Here is a 17368-nt window from a genome sequence, read left to right on the forward strand (position 1 = left end):
CTACTTCAAAGAAAAGTAATATGAATGCATCATTTCTAAAATACATATTCTGACAGAACACCAAATCCTCAATAAGCTAAAAAATTGTAAACAGACAGAAAATATCCTGAAGAACAAGAATGACTGGTTTAGGTCAAACCTGACTTGACTTTGGAAGAAAGAATAAATGCAATGAATGTTTTCAGAAAGGGAATTCTCCCCAGGCCATGAACATGGAAATATTAAACAAGCTGCCCAATAGACCCCACAAGATGTCAAAGTTGTGTAACAGTCAGACCACTGGCACTAAATGAATAGGAAATAAGTTCTAACCTAGAGCCCATCCATTCTCATGGATTTATTCCAGAAGACTCTAGACTCAGACTCAAGCTATAGGAAGCAGGAGATAATTATCAGCAATGATCAGTGTGACAATCAAGAACAACTGACATGACAACTGACAATTTAAAGATGGGAACCAATGAGTCATGACTGACCCTGAGGTCCAGCAAATAATGGACATCCTAACCAAGGAGCTTCTCTTGGCACAAATGCAGAACAACTCCAGACACTCAGGGAACACACAAAGAATATATAAAGTATCATGTCATCTGCAAATAGTGACAATTTTCTCTCTTCCCTTCTAATTTGATTGCCATTTCTTTCTTTTTCATGTCAGATTGCTGTGGCTAGAATTTTCAATACTATGTTTAATAGAAGTGGTGAGAATGGACATCCTTTTCTTGTTCCTGAATTTAGAGGAAAGGCTTTCAGCTTCTCATTATTGAGTATGAGTTTGGCCATGGGTCTGTCATAAATGGCCTTTACTATGTTGAGATATGGTCCTCTATATCCACTACAATGAGAGATTTTATTATGAACGGATGTTTAATTTTGTCAAAAGTTTTTGCTGCGTCTACTGGGATGATCAGGTGATTTTTATCCTTCCTATTGTTAATGTGTTGCATCACACTAATTGATTTGTAAGTGCTGAACCATCCCTGTGACCATAGAATAAATCCAACTTGGTCAAGGTGTATGATCCTTTTTATATATTGTTGGATTCAGTTTGCTAATATTTTGTTGAGGGCTTTTGCATCTACAGTCACCAAAGATATTGGCCTGTAATTTTCTTTTTTTGTAGTGGTTTTCTTTAGTTTTTATATCAGGGTAATTGTGGCCTCATAGGATGAATTTGGGGGTGTTCAGTTTTTTGAAATAGTTTGAGAAGGATAGGTATTAGTTCTTCTTTATATGTTTGATAGAATTCCCTTGTGAAGCCATCTGGCCCTGGACTTTTGTTTGCTGGGAGTTTTTGTTTGTTTTGTTTTTTAATTACAAGCGCAATTTCACTAATAGTGATTGGTCTCTTCAAGCTGTCTATTTATTCTTGATTCAGTCTTGGCAGGTTGTATGTTTCTAGAAATTAGTCTATTTCTTCTAGTTGTCCAATTTGTTGGCATATAACTGTTCATACTCTTCTCATGAGTTTTTGTATCTCTGTGGTATTGGTTGTTATATATCCTCCTTAATTTCTTATTTTCTTTATTTGGGTCTTCTCTCTTTTCTTCTTGGTAAGCCTGGCTAAAGGTTTATCAATTTTGTTTATCTTTTCAAAGAACAAGCTCTAGGTTTCATTGATCTTCTTTTTTTTGATCTGTATTTTATTTATTTCCTCTCTGTTTTTTATTATTTCCTTTCTTTTGCTGACTTTGGGCTTTGTTTATTCTTCTTTTTCTAACTATTTTAGGTGGTAGTTTAGGTTATTTGAGATTTTTCTTATTTCTTGAAGAAGGCCTGTATAACTATAAACTTCCCACTTAAAACTGCTTTTACTGCAACCCATAGAAGTTCTCACTCATTTCTTTCTTTTTTAGTTTTATTTATTTCTTTATACAGCAGGTTCTTATTGGTCATCCATTTAATACACATCAGTGTATACATGTCAATCCCAATCGCCCAGTTCATCTCACCACCACCCTCACCCACTGCTGCTTTCACCGCTTGGTGTAAAAACGTTTGTTCTCTGCATCTGTGTCTCTATTTCTGCCCTGCAAACGGGTTCATCTGTACCATTTTTCTAGATTCCACATATATGCGTTAATATACGATACTTGTTTTACTCTTTCTGACAAACTTCACTCTGTTTGACAGTCTCTAGATTCATCCACATCTCTACAAATGACCCAGTTTTGTTCCTTTTTATGGCTGAGTGACATTCCATTGCATATATGTACTACAACTTCTTTATCCATTCGTCCGTTGATGGGCATTTAGGTTGCTTCCATGACCTGGCTATTGTAAATAGCGCAGCAATGAACACTGGGGTGCATGTGTCTTTTTCAATTATGGTTTTCTCCCGGTATATGCCCAGTAGTGGGATTGCTAGGTCATATGTTAATTCTATTTTTAGTTTTTTAAGGAACCTCCATACTGTTCTCCATAGTGGCTGTATCAATTTACATTCCCACCAACAGTGCAAGAGGGTTCCCTTTTCTCCACACCCTCTCCAGCATTTGTTGTTTGTAGATTTTCTAATGATGCCCATTCTAACTGGTGTGAGGTGATACCTCATTGTAGTTTTGATTTGCATTCTCTAATAATTAGTGATGTTGAGCAGCTTTTCATTTGCTTCTTGGCCATCTGTATGTCCTCTTTGGAGAAATGTCTATTTTGGTCTTCTGCCCATTTTTGGATTGGGTTGTTTGTTTTCTTAATATTCAGCTGCATGACCTGTTTATATATTTTGGAGATTAATCCTTTGCCCACTGATTCATTTGCAAATATTTTCTCCCATTCTGAGGGTTGTCTTTTCATCCTGTTTGTAGTTTCCTTTGCTTTTCAAAAGCTTTTAAGTTTCATCAGGTCCCATTTGTTTATTTTTGGTTTTATTTCCATTATTCTAGGAGGTGGACCAAAAAAGATCTTGCTGTGATTTATGTCAAAGACTGTTCTTCCTATGTTTTCCTCTAAGAGTTTTATAGTGTCCAGTCTTATATTTAGGTCTCTAATCCATTTTGACTTTATTTTTGTGTATGGTGTTAGGGAATGTTCTAATTTCATTCTTTTACATGATGCTGTCCAGTTTTACCAGCACCACTTATTGAACAGACTGTCTTTCCTCCATTGTACATCCATGCCTCGTTTGTCATAGATTAGTTGACCATAGGGGCGTGGGTTTATCTCTGGGCTTTCTATCCTATTCCATTGATCTATATTTCTGTTTTTGTGCCAGTACCATATTGTCTTGATTACTGTAGCTTTGTAGTATAGTCTGAAGTCAGGGAGTCTGATTCCTCCAGCTCCATTGTTTTCCCTCAAGACTGCTTTAGCTATTCAGGGTCTTTTGTGTCTCCATACAAATTTTAAGATTTTTTGTTCTAGTCCTGTAAAAAATGCTATTGGTAATTTGACAGGGGTTGCACTGAATCTGTAGATTGTTTTGGGTAATATAGTCATTTTCACAATATTGATTCTTCCAATCCAAGAACATGGTATATCTCTCCATCTGTTGGTATCATCTTTAATTTCCTTCATCAGTGTCTTATAGTTTTCTGCATGCAGGTCTTTTGTCTCTCTAGGTGCATTTATTCCTAGGTATTTTATTCTTTTTGTTGCAATAGTAAATGGGAGTGTTTCTTTAATATCTCTATCAGATTTTTCATCATTAGTGTATAGGAATGCAAGAGATTTCTGTACATTAATATTGTATCCTGCAACTTTACCAAATTCATTGGTTAGCTCTAGTAGTTTTCTAGTGGCACCTTTAGGATTCTCTATATATAGTATCATGTCATCTGCAAACAGTGACAGTTTTACTTCTTCTTTTCCAATTTGTATTCCTTTTATTTCTTTTTCTTCCCTGATTGCCATGGCTAGGACTTACAAAACTATGTTGAATAATAGTGGTGAGAGTGGACATCCTAGTCTCATTCCTGATCTTAGAGGAAATGCTTTCAGTTTTTCAGCATTGAGAATGATGTTTCCTGTGGGTTTGTCGTATATGGCCTTTATTATGTTGAGGTAGGTTCCCTCTATGCCCACTTTCTGGAGAGTTTTTATCATAAATGGGTGTTGACTTTTTTCAAAAGCTTTTTCGGCATCTATTGAGATGCTCATATGGTTTTTATTCTTCACTTTGTTAATATGGTGTATCACATTGATTGATTTGCATATATTGAAGAATCCTTGCATCCCTGTTGTTAATCCCACTTGATCATGGTGTATGATCCTTTTAATGTGTTGTTGGATTCTGTTTGCTAGTATTTTGTTTAGGATTTTTGCATCTATATTCATCAGTGATGTTGGTCTGCATTTTCCTTTTTTGTAGTATCTTTGTCTGGTTTTGGTATCAGGGTGATGGTGGCCTCATAGAATGAGGTTGGGAGTGTTCCTTCCTCTGAAAATTTTTGGAAGAGTTTGAGAAGTATGGGTGTTAGCTTTTCTCTAAATGTTTGATAGAATTCACCTTTGAAGCCATCTGGTCCTGGACTTTTGTTTGTTGGAAGATTTTAAATCACAGTTTCAATTTCATTACTTGTCATTGGTCTGTTCATATATTCTGTTTCAGTTTTGGAAGGTTATACCTTTCTAAGAATTTGTCCATTTCTTCCAGATTGTCCATTTTATTGGCATAGAGTTAGTTGTAGTAAACTCTTATAATCCTTTGTATTTCTGCAGTGTCAGTTGTGATTTCTCCTTTTTCAAATCTAATTTTATTGATTTGAGTCCTCTCCCTCTTTTTCTTGATGAGTCTGGCTAATGGTTTATCAATTTTATCTTCTCAAAGAACCAGCTTTTAGTTTTATTGATCTTTGCTATTGTTTTCTTTGTTTCCAATTCATTTATTTCTGCTCTGACCTTTATGATTTCTTTCCTTCTGCTAACTTTGGGTTTTGTCTGTTCTTTTTTCGCTAGTTCCTTTAGGTGTAATGTTAAATTGCTTATTTGAGATTTTTCTTGTTTCTTGAGGTAGGCTTGCATAGCTATAAACTTCCCTCTTAGAACTGCTTTTGCGCATCCCATAGGTTTTGGATCATCGTGTTTTCATTGTCATTTGTCTCTAGGTAATTTTTGATTTCCTCTTTGGTTTCTTCAGTGATCTCTTGGTTATTTAGTAACGTATTGTTTAGCCTCCATGTGTTTGTGCTTTTTACATTTTTTTTTCCCTCTAATTCATTTCTAATCTCATAGCGTTGTGGTCAGAAAAGATGCTTGATATGATTTCAATTTTCTTAAATTTACTGTGGCTTTATTTGTGACCCAAGATGTGATCTATCCTGGAGAATGCTCTGTGTGCACTTGAAAAGAAAGTGTAATCTGCTGTTTTTGGATGGAATGTCTTATAAATATCAATTAAATCTATCTGGTCTATTGTGTGATTTAAAGCTTGTGTTTCCTTATTAATTTTCTGTTTGGATGATCTGTCCATTGGTGTACGTGAGGTGTTAAAGTTCCCCACTATTATTGTGTTACTGGATATTTCCTATTTTACAGCTGTTATCAGTTGCCTTATGTATTGAGGTGCTCCTATGTTGGGTGCATATATATCTACAATTGTTATATCTTCTTCTTCGATTGATCCCTTTATCATTATGTAGTGTGCTTCCTTGTCCCTTGTAACATTCTTTATTTTAAAGTCTATTTTATCTGATATGAGTATTGCTACTCCAGCTTTCTTTTGATTTCCATTTGCATGGAATATCTTTTTCCATCCCCTCACTTTCAGTCTGTATGTGTCCCTAGGTCTGAAGTGGGTCTCTACTTGTAGACAGCATATATATGTGTCTTGTTTTTGTATCCATTCAGCAAGCCTGTGTCTTTTGGTTGGAACATTGAATCCATTCACATTTAAGGTAGTTATCGATATGTATGTTCTTATTACCATTTTCTTAACTGTTTTGGGTTTCTTTTTGTAGGTCCTTTTCTTCTCTTCTGTCTCCCACTTAGAGAAGTTCCTTTAGCATTTGTTGTAGAGCTGGTTTGGTGGTGCTTTTTTCTCTTAGCTCTTGCTTGTCTGTAAAGCTTTTGATTTCTCCATGGAATCTGAATGAGATCCTAATCTTGGTTGTAGGTTCTTCCCTTTCATCACTTTAAGTATATCATGCCACTCCCTTCTGGCTTGTAGAGTTTCTGCTGAGAAATCAGCTGTTAACCTTATGGGAGCTCCCTTGTATGTTATTTATCATTTTTCCCTTGCTGCTTTCAATAATTTTTCTTTGTCTTTAATTTTTGACAATTTGATTACTATGTGTCTTGATGTGTTTCTCCTTGGGTTTATCCCGTATGGGACTCTCTGCACTTCCTGGACTTGGGTGGCTATTTCCTTTCCCATGTAAGGGAAGTTTTCGACTATAATCTCTTCAAATATTTTCTGGGTCCTTTCTCTCTCTCTTCTCCTTCTGGGACCCCTAAACGTGAATTTTGTTGTGCTTATTGTTGTTCCAGTGGTCTGTTAGGCTGTCTTCATTTCTTTTCATTCTTTTTTCTTTTTTCTGTTCCACAGCAGTGAATTCCACCATTCTTTCTTCCAGGTCACTTATCCGTTCTTCTGCCTCAGTTATTCTGCTATTGATTCCTTCTAGGGTAGTTTTCATTTCAGTTATTGTGTTGTTCATCTCTGTTTGTTTGTTCTTTAATTCTTCTAGGTCTTCGTTAAACATTTCTTGCATCTTCTCGATCTTTGCCTCCATTCTTTTTCCAAGGTCCTGGATCATCTTCACTCTCGTTATTCTGAATTCTTTTTCTGGAAGGTTGTTGCCTATCTCCACTTCATTTAGTTGTTTTCCTGGGGTTTTATCTTGTTCCTTCATCTGGTACATAGCCCTCTGCCTTTTCATCTTGTCTATCTTTCTGTGAATGGGGTTTTTGTTCCACAGGCTGCAGAATTGTAGTCCTTCTTGCTTCTGCTGTCTGCCCTCTGGTGGATGAGGCTATCTAAGTGGTTTGTGCAAGTTTCTTGATGGGAGGGACTGATGCTGGGTAGAGTTGGCTGTTCCTTTGGTGGGCAGAGCTCAGTAAAACTTTAATCCACTTGTCTGCTGATGGGTGGGGCTGGGTTCCTTCCCTGTTGGTTGTTTGGCCTGAGGTGACCCAACACTGGAGCCTACCCAGGCTCTTTGGTGGGGGTAATGGAAGACTCTGGGAGGGCTCACACCAAGGATTACTTCCCAGAACTTCTGCTGCCAGTGTCCTTGTCCTCACATTGACACATAGCCACCCCCTGCCTCTGCAGGGGACCCTCCAACACTAGCAGGTAGGTCTAGTTCAGTCTCCTATGGGGTCACTGCTCCTTCCCCTGGGTCCTGATGAGCACACTACTTTGTGTGTGCCCTCCAAGAGTGGAGTCTCTGTTTCCCCCAATCCTGTCAAAGTCCTGTAATCAAATCCCACTAGCCTTCAATGTCCGATTCTCTAGGAATTCCTCCTCCCGTTGCCAGGCCCCCAGATTGGGAAGCCTGATGTGGGGCTCAGAACGTTCACTCCAGTGGGTGGACGTCTGTGGTATAAGTGTTCTCCAGTTTGTGAGTCACCCACCCAGCAGTTATGGGATTTGACTTTATTGTGATTGTGCCCCTCCTACCATCTCATTGTGGCTTCTCCTTTGTCTTTAGATGTGGGGTATCCTTTTTGGTGAGTTCCTGTGTCTTCCTGTCGATGATTGTTCAGCAGTTAGTTGTGATTCTGGTGTTCTTGTAAGAGGGAGTGAGAGCATGTCTTTCTACTCCACCATCTTGAACCAATCTCCCTAATTTCTTCATTACATTTTTGATTCCCTTCTCTCTCTGTCTTCTAAAATCCCTATAATGTGAATATTGGAATGCTTAATGTCATCATAGACATCTCTTAAATTGCTTTCATTTTTTTAAAAATTTACTTTTCTGTCTGCTGTTCCAACTGGGTGATTTCCATTATTGTATCTTTCAGATCACTTTTGCATTCTTCTGTATCACTTAGTCTGTTATTCATTCCTTCTAATGTGTTTATTTTAGCTACTGAATTAGTTTTGATTGGGTCTTTTTTATATTTTCTAGTTCCTTGTTAAAATATCAGTGTTTAGATCAATTATACTTTTCTAATTCAGTTAACATTTTTATTATCAATGTTTTGAATTCTTTGGTAAATTGTTTATTTATGTTTTATTACTTTTTTCAACGGCTTCCTCTTGTTCTTTCAATTGTGGGTAGTTCTGACTTTTCAGTTCACTTAACTTTGCCTCTATGAATTTACATGAAACAGTTACCTACTGTGGTCTTGAAGGGATGTTCTTAGGTTGGAGCATCCCTATGCAGACTGTGTGTGCCCAATGCTTTTGGTGGGAGAGCTGGATTTGATATGGATACTAGTCACATCTTCTTCCAGGGTGTGCTGGCAGCTATCTTATGATGTGAGTATCTTATGACTTGGTTAGGTGAAGATCAGAAAGTTCTTCCTACACTAGCCATTTTTCAAATTCCTTCAGCTTAAAACATCCAATATGCCAAGGTGCCGTATTTTTTTAATACTTTAAAAAAATTAATTAGTTTATTTATTTTTGGCTGCATTGGGTCTTCGTTGCTGCGTGCAGGCTTTCTCTAATTGCGGTGAGCAGAGGCTACTCTTCATTGCGGTGCACAGGCTTCTCATTGTGGTGGCTTCTCGTTTCGGAGCACGGGCTCTAGGTGCAAGGGCTTCAGTAATTGTGGCACACAGGCTCACTATTTGTGGCTCATGGGCTCTAGAGCACAGGCTCAGTAGTTGTGGCACACGGGCTTAATTACTCGGCGGCATGTGGGATCTTCCCAGACCAGGGTCTGTGTCCCCTGCATTGGCAGGAAGATTTTTTTTTTTTTTTTTACAAAAACATTCAGCAGTGGTCAGACTGATGAACATATTTGGAGACACTGAAATGAGGTAATAATGGCAACAATGTTATTTTTACAGCATTGGAAGAAAGGAGGACAAGTACCAGCTGCCAAACTCATTGGTCGGACGCGCAGGCTCAGCGGCCATGGCTCACGGGCCCAGCCGCTCCACGGCACGTGGGATCCTCCCAGACCGGGGCACGAACCTGCGTCCCCTGCATCGGCAGGCGGACTCTCAACCACTGTGCCACCAGGGAAGCCCTGGCAGGAAGATTCTTAACCACTGTGCCACCAGGGAAGTCCAAGGTGCCATATTTTGAGGTAGGATGTCCTGAACCCCATGACTGCCAAGAGTACCAACTGTTAATAAGAAATTTTCTTATCATTCTTCAGAGAAGAGAAGCCTAGGCCCCCACAGCTTAAAGTCCTGTTTGTCTTTCATGTTGCAAAGATCTGATGGCATTAGGTTGGAGAGTGGTGTGTTATCTCTTCATTCTTGTGGGTAATTACCAAAGCACTTTCTTGATACTCTATTCTACCTCTTTACATAATGCCAAATGAATGCTCACATGGTGACATTTGATGTGCTTTGAGACAAAAAAACAAACAAAAAAACCCAAAACTCAACCAAGTAAAATAGTTTAGGATGGGGAACCATACTTTGGGGAGGCATAAGATGAGATAATTCCGTTTACAATTCTGCTTTTTTTTCACACTGAACACATTTTAAAAATGACTTTCTAAGTAAAAGTAACCCAATACTTATTTATCTGTAAAAGCGTCACCAATGAAAGAACAAGACAAAAAGAAAATGGGAGCAGAGATCTGGGTGGTTGCCTCCTCTTCCTGGGTTGTTGATAGGGCTGACACACACAGAACACGTTTAGTCTTTAAACTACTTATTTGAATGCTTAGTTGAAATTTGAGCCATGGTACACCAATTAAAAACTCTGGATTCTAAAAAAAATCCTTCAGTATTTGTTCTCTAGATCAACAAAGACCTGTTAATTAATCCAATTTAAATGTGTGAACAGTATTTACACCTCTTTGATTGGGTCTGACTTAAGAAATGCCAATGAAAAAGTGACACAGGATCTATAAAAGTAGGTTGAATTAGATGGTATGCTTTTAAAAAGCCTGCAAAGATTTAAGTAGTCTAAATAAAGACAAGTATACTACCAAATGATTCAAATTTCAGCAAGAAGCTTAATCTTTCTTCCCATAGAATTAAGATAAAACTTAGTAGAACACAATTATAAACTTGTGCATTTCTAGAAAATACTTGAAGCATATAGATTGGTTTGCTAATGAAATTGAATTTACTGCAATCAAGGAAGAATTATAAAACAAATCACTAAAGTTCTGATTTATTTGAATAAAAAATAGAAATAGAGAACAATCTTTGCCTACATATGTATTAATATTATATGCATACAAAGAACAAAAATCTATAATTCAATATGTCTACTTCAGATATATAAATAATCATTTAGATTTTTTTTAATTTGCCTGATCTACAACACCAGGATTATTACTTGTCTAAATTCTGGTAACCTTCTGCTATGACTAGATAGGCTGATATAATTTCTGTAAAAATTCTGGTTTTAACTCTTCTATTGGCTATTTATGATTGGGAGTAGCTGTTAATCTAGATTTCCTCGTGGAGCATAATAAATATGACAGACCTGAACAAAAGCATCTATCTGTTTAAACTGTATTTTAAAATATAAATGTAAAAGATATTTTTCAGAGAACCTGATGTTATCCTTGGGAGGAATTTTAAGATATGTATCATCTTTCTTGGAGTTAATTACATTCATTGTTTGTAGTGGATTAACAATGCCAAATGGAAGAATGTTAATTAATTGAATAAGTATATTTTTCCTTTTCTTCTATTTCAGTTGATTTATCTTTAGTGAATAAGGATGAAGAAGCCATCTATTTCTTGGGAAATTCTCTTGGGCTTCAACCAAAAATGGTTAAAACATATCTGGAAGAGGAACTAGATAAGTGGGCCAAAATGTAAGTATTATTTCAAAAGCTATCATTCAACATCTCATATAAGAATTTTAAAAATTACGCCAGGTTGTCTAATATTTGGAAAGGTGTATAGTAGAATCTTAGAATTTTAGAGCAAAGGGAACCCAAGGGATTGTGTCATTCAACCCTGGATGAAATAACTGAGGATCAGTAAATAAGGTATTATGGCAAGTTAGTTGCAGAATCAATAGTAAAACTTTTGAAATATTTAAAAATTTAAGTTCCTTCCTTGAATGGACACATCTACATTGTATGCAATTATTTTATTTTATTTTATAAATGATTAACAAGGCAGTTAATATTTAGGATTCAATTTAGTGTTTTCATGATTAGTTCTTGGCTAAACTCTACCACCCTAATTTTTATAAATAAGAAAATAAAAATTGTTGAGGTGGGAACAGGAGGTTGAGTGGAACAGAAGGTGCTTCCCTCCCCAAATTGAACATGATTATTGACAAGATGCTCCATTTGGGCTTAGCTAACCATTCAGGAATCTTAAATTAGGATTCATTTTTTTCTCCTTTTATGTTCTGCTTTTACTCTTCTGCTTATGAAACCCTTCATACTCTGTGCTTACCTCAATGCTTACCCTCTTTAATATCAACCTTCTCAACCACTGATTAGCCCTCCCTGAATGTCTATTGCATTAATAATCAGTGCTTTACAATAGGCAGTTTAGAGGTGTCTACTTTCATTAGTTTCATATTCTTAGCTATATTGTAAATCCCTTAATGAAAATAACCTAATCTTATGTACTTCTTATCCTTCCCCGGTGATTACTGATAAAGCTGGAACTGAAAATATTTTAAAATATTTTTAACTATTTAAACATTTTATATTTAAAATATTAAAAATAGTATAACTATCTTAAAAATATTTTCTGACTCTTAGAATCTGAAAAATAGATATGAAGGGGAAGCTAAACCTGAAGGACAGGAAAAAAAAAATTCAGGAAGATGAAACTAAACCAGATAAGAATTCTGAGCAAGCTATTTGGTTCTTATAGAAACTCAGAATGTCTTTTCCAGCTTTCTATATTCTTCAGGCCAGTGGCCTTTTACATTGGGACCAAAACCTCTTCTATAAAGTTTAGTTTACACTGACTATGCCAATGATTACTACCATGGCTATTAGATAACATTGCAAAGTTTCTTAGTTTAAGTGGTTAAGAATGTAAGTTCACAACTCAATGCAAGAATAATAGAGTTTTATATAGTTTATTAGGCGTATTATAACTTTATCTGCATGACATTTATGCATAAATTGAAAAATAAATATCACCACATTTGGAAGCATTTTGCACTAGCAGGCTTTAGTATTTTAAAAATGAGGGTCATAGTTAATAAAAATGGTTAATATTCATTTTTGGCATTAACGTAAAAGACAGCAAAGAATTAGATTGAATTTGAACTTTGGAGAGTGTCCTTGACTCTTGGATATTCATTCAGCAAGACTGTGTATTTTTATCCTCCAGGTATTTTAAAAAGATGCCGCTCTTCTATTCATATTCTTATGATTATCCTACTTTATTAAAAGACTGGTTGATTATTCTCAAGACATGTATTCCAATCATGTTCCAGGAAAGTGCCTCTCTGTCATAATGCCCTTCTATTGTTGTTACCTTTCAATTTTATATTTTACCTTGTGACAACAGAAAATTACATAATCTTAAACCCTTCTACCTATTTTTCATCAGACAGATGATTTAGCAAGGAGGTGCACTGTAATGCTTCAAGCAATGTAAAGTAAATTTTAAAAAGACTTCTTCTGAGAAAAAGATTAGGTAGCTAGTTTGTTTTATTTAGTCTTTTTGCTGTAAACTGTGGTGGCCCAGTCAACATCATAGCCCTGCCAGCTCAATGTCAGTGGTGCTTTAGGTGCACGATCTCAATCCTGTTTTCCCCTATCCCACCCTTGATCTTTCATCTCAAATAGGTTTGTTCATTACTTTTTGCTCCTAAATATTTAGCTTAAAATTCCACTCTGGCCTTTTCCAGCTAAGGTTGTGTTGGGAGGAAAACTTTTCCTCTACCAACTTACATTCTAGTGGTTGGGGGCCTGAGAATTAATTGACAACAGATTAGCAGGAGAAAAGTCTATTTCACATGTGTGCAGAAGCACTCTACAAACAGGGATTCACTGATCAGCCACAGTAAAGGTTTAAAACCAACTTAACAAAAGGGCTTCAGTAGGAAGGTATGGAAGGTTCTGTTGGGATTTTCCATCTTGATGATAATGGGCAGTATCTTTCCGGGCTGGAAGCCCCCCAAGAGGAAGATGGAGGGGAAGTGAATTTGTAACTCCTAGTGCTAAGTGTCATTTTTCTCTGACGGTGGGTCAATGGCAATGGCATATTCAGGAGGTTTTCCTTAAGTCTAGATAATGTTTCTTTCTTAGGCTGCTGTTTGTCCACATGCTTTTAGTTTAAAGTACTCTTCATGCCACTCTGGTGGCCTGTTGGTTTCTTCAATTCCCTTTCTGGCTATTGCTTTTGCTTTAAATCTCCCCTGCATATATTTGATTTGCCTCTAGATCCAGGGCCTACCATTACTGTGGTGAGTTTTATCCGATTATCTGTTCCTCTTCATCTCCTCCAACCCCACTTCTGCCCTACTTCTTAGCTGATATCCAAGCCAGGCCAGTGCCTCCCCCTCTTCTAGATCAGTGAGAGATTTTGAGAAGAACTGAGTCAAAGAGAGCTACACAGTCACTAAACAATCTAATGCACATTGAAATTAGTTGCTTAATGGAAAAAAAAGTATTAAAAATTTATAATCTTAACAGTAACAGAAATTTGAGTGCTCTAAGCAAGATATTACTCTGGGATATTGATGTCAAGTCTCTGGCCATCCATGACCTATAATGTAGGAAATGACATTTGGCTCATGGTTTTCATCTTCTATGTCATCATCTTTTATGGCCTATTGTAGACATACTACCTACTTATCTACAAAATAAACCATCACTGGTCACAATGCCATCCAATCTTATAATTCATATGGCTACCATATTTGATTATTTATACTAAAGAAAAGTCAAGGATACAGGCACACTTAGAAATATTTTAGGACCCAAATGATTTCTTCTAAAACTTCAAGTTACTTAAGGCAAAACTATGAAAATAAAATACTTACCTCTGTGTTTTGTATAAATGATTATCATTATTTTCCAAAGTCATTTTCAACTGTATGTGATTTCTAAAGTAGGTTAATAACACTTTACTTTGGAGAATATATTATTTGTTTGGTGAAATGATAATATTTAGATAATTTTAATATTCTGAAATAGAAAACTTTTAGGGTAATTTCACTCTATGATATATAATAATTAGCTATCACCAAGAAGCTACCATAAACAATAAGAAGCAACAATATCATATGCTTGTTCATTGTGGGTCTGCTAGGATGGATAGGCAATAAACTTAAATAATTTTTGAGAACATTTAAAATTATATATTTTACCAATGGCCCAGATTATTTAAAGGAGAATAACATGGGTTAATATTCATAGCGGTAAAGTTCGGCTAGAAGGGAAAGATACGTCAGTCCTAAAGAGCACATTGTAAGTTAAGAAATGTATATTGTGTCCCTAAGATATAATCACTATATCTTAGGTCTTCTGGGTTGTCTTATCTGCTAGATAAATAAATTTCTTTCTTTTTCATAGGAGTAAAAACTTGCCATATTTGTGTTTTTATAGGCATTCTTCTAAGAACTGAGACATGTTAGGTAGAATTATTTAAAGAGAAAAATAGCCCACTGAATTACATATTAGGAACTAAAGGCCTGGTTTGCAGACAGTGACTTAACTTACATGGCAATGTGTGTGCAGAAAAGGTACTGGTAAAGCACATGGGAGAGGTCTGCTCCTGCAGACCTGCAGTGGTTCAATTTATGGGTTTCTTTCTTTAAAAAAAAAAAAAAGTGTATTGTAAGGGAGGAAAGACTGTTCCCCTACTCTCCTAGGTCCATTAGCTGGGTCTATGAAATAAACACAACAGGCAGATTAACAAGAGAGAAGGCATAAAAGTACATTTTTAACATTACGTGCATGAGGGCATCACAGGAAAAAGAAAAAAGTGAATATCCAAAAAATCAATGAGATTTGAGAGCTTACATACTGTCTTAATAGGGACAGAGGAGGGGTATACAGGCTACTCTGGGGAAAGTAAACGATTTTTAGGAAGGATGAATGGAACTTTAGAAGAATAGATGGGAAGTGTGATAGCTTGTGACAAAGTTTGTCTGGCTGTGGTGCTGACTTCTAGTCTCCTCTCTTGTGACAAGAGTAAATCTCCTCTGGTTGATGAAACTCCTGAGGAGGGAATTTATGACAACTGAGTCCTTTTTTGGAGGATCTGTCTTCAGGCAGATAAGGGGAGTTCAGAGATATCTTCCCCATGCATTTGCTGTTTTTCAAGTGCATTCCTTTTTATTAATTAATTAATTTAATTTATTTATTTTTGGCTGTGTTGGGTCTTTGTTGCTGCGCGTGGGCTTTCTCTAGTTGCAGCGAGAGTGGGCTGCTCTTCGTTGTGGTACGTGGGCTTCTCATGTGGTGGCTTCTCTTGTTGTGGAGCACGGGCTCTAGGCAGGCAGGCTTCAGTAGCTGCAGCATCCGAGCTCAACAGTTGTGGCTCATGGGCTCTAGAGCACAGGCTCAGTAGTTGTGACACATGGGCTTAACTGCTCCACGACATATGGGATCTTCCCAGACAAGGGCTTGAACCCATGTCCCCTGCATTGGCAGGCGGATTCTCAACCACTGCACCACTAGGGACCTCAAGTGCATTCTTTGTGCTTTGTGCAAAATAATCCTTATGCCAAAGAGGCCGGTTTTAGTGTGGCATATTCTGCCACCCTTCAGTATGAATAAGAAAATACGTGGTATGACATGTGACAGAGCTTTTCCTGACATCTCTGTTGGCTAATCAACAATTGGGGCACAGAAAAAAACTTGTGATATCATTAAGGAAGACTGTGAAGTCTTATTTATTCGCTTATTGGGGGGAGCTTTTAAAAGCAGGGCCACTTTTCATTTTGTAGGATGGTTAAAGCACAGTCGTATTTCAAAGAGGATCCACATTTCTATTAACTTCCTAATTAGATTTTATATTCTGAAATTTAATTTTCTGAGCAAATACTACTTTGTAGACTTCTCTGAGAACAGCCCACTTAGGCAATGATTGATGCTATGGTAGTGAATGAATGGTTTCCTATGCTCTCTTTTCCTTTCCAGCATTTGTAAAAGAAGATTGCAGCTACTCTGCAACTATTTTAAGCAGTTTTGAATGAGAACAACATAATCTTTCTCTTAACTTGAATATGTACGTTATGACTGCAGTGTGATCCACATCAGCTCTTTCTAATGACAGGCCACTTTACTTTGAGTTTATTTGGGTAACACTTTCTAAATACATTTCACTATCTCAGGCTAGACTGACAGAATGAAGAAGCCGACTCTGCGTGTGATATTTTAAAGGGAGGAAGATGACAAAAGCATTGCAAGAAGAAAATATCCTTAAAGATTATTATCATGGTGTCTACCAGAGTGAGAAGTAGGTGGCATCATATTCTGAGATATAAATTCTCTGAGGCAGAACATAGACTTTTACTACCTAAATGTAATAAGATGTATTGTGCTATCAGCAAGGCCATGGAGCTCTATATGATTAAAATAAAAAAGTATCCAAGTATCTGCCTTTAAATACTATTTAATGATAATGATTTTTGCCTTTAGTATTTATATTGGAAGTCAAGAAAGAGGCAAGCTGCAGGCTACCTAATAATAATATGAATAATATGCACTAACAGTTGCCCTTCTTTTCCTCCTTAGTTCTTATAGTCTATGTTTATTCTCAAAGAAAGTCTTTTTCCTTCATCTCAGTTTATGTGGTAATTGAAATATTAGCTTAAAAGTTGTGTTTTACACCTCATGCTGGTGAAGTGAGTTTTAACATTAGATTTTCATTAGGAAAGAAGACTCAGAAAAGGGGTACCATGTACCAATCTTTTTCACATGTTACTTGTTTTTCATAGCTATACTTTAAGTTATATATTGTAACCCATTTACTTTTATAAAAGTGGAAAATTAGGCCCTATAAACCCCTAATAAATGTAGCCTCAGGCCCAGTATTGCCCTGGACCTGTCTCATCCCAGGTGATGGAGCCTGGGATTGCTAAATAGTCAAGATTTTTGTTGATACCAAATTGGTCATGTGAATGGGGGTAGTCATACCACAAAAAGACAGCAAGGGCTAAAAAACAGGGCTCCTCCCTTCCAGTTCCCCACTGCTCTGTAGAGGAGAAAAAATATTTTCCTTTACCCTACTGAGTTTTTACCTGAGAGCTTGTAATAAAAGATTAACAAGAGAAGAACAAACAGAAGTGTATTAACATGAATACCTCATGTATACATAGGAAACACCCAGGGAAAAATGAGTAACTCCCAAAAGTGGCTTAGAATTCAAGCTTAAATCCCATGTTAATAGGGAAAGAGGGGGGGGG

The 17368-nt window shown here is 36.7% G+C and overlaps 1 protein-coding gene across 1 annotated transcript in view; it reads left to right on the forward strand.

Annotated features, from left to right (window-relative positions):
* The window catches only part of KYNU (kynureninase), a 99239-nt gene that overhangs the window by 11473 nt on the left and 70398 nt on the right, over positions 1 to 17368 (forward strand). Inside the window, exon 2 of the mRNA XM_007467469.1 lies at positions 10724 to 10844. Coding sequence (XP_007467531.1) covers positions 10724 to 10844 — 121 coding nt within the window. The remainder of the gene's footprint in view (positions 1 to 10723; positions 10845 to 17368) is intronic.

This window comes from Lipotes vexillifer, unplaced genomic scaffold (assembly GCF_000442215.2).
Source record: "Lipotes vexillifer unplaced genomic scaffold, Lipotes_vexillifer_v1.1 scaffold265, whole genome shotgun sequence".
Taxonomy (NCBI): domain Eukaryota; kingdom Metazoa; phylum Chordata; class Mammalia; order Artiodactyla; family Lipotidae; genus Lipotes; species Lipotes vexillifer.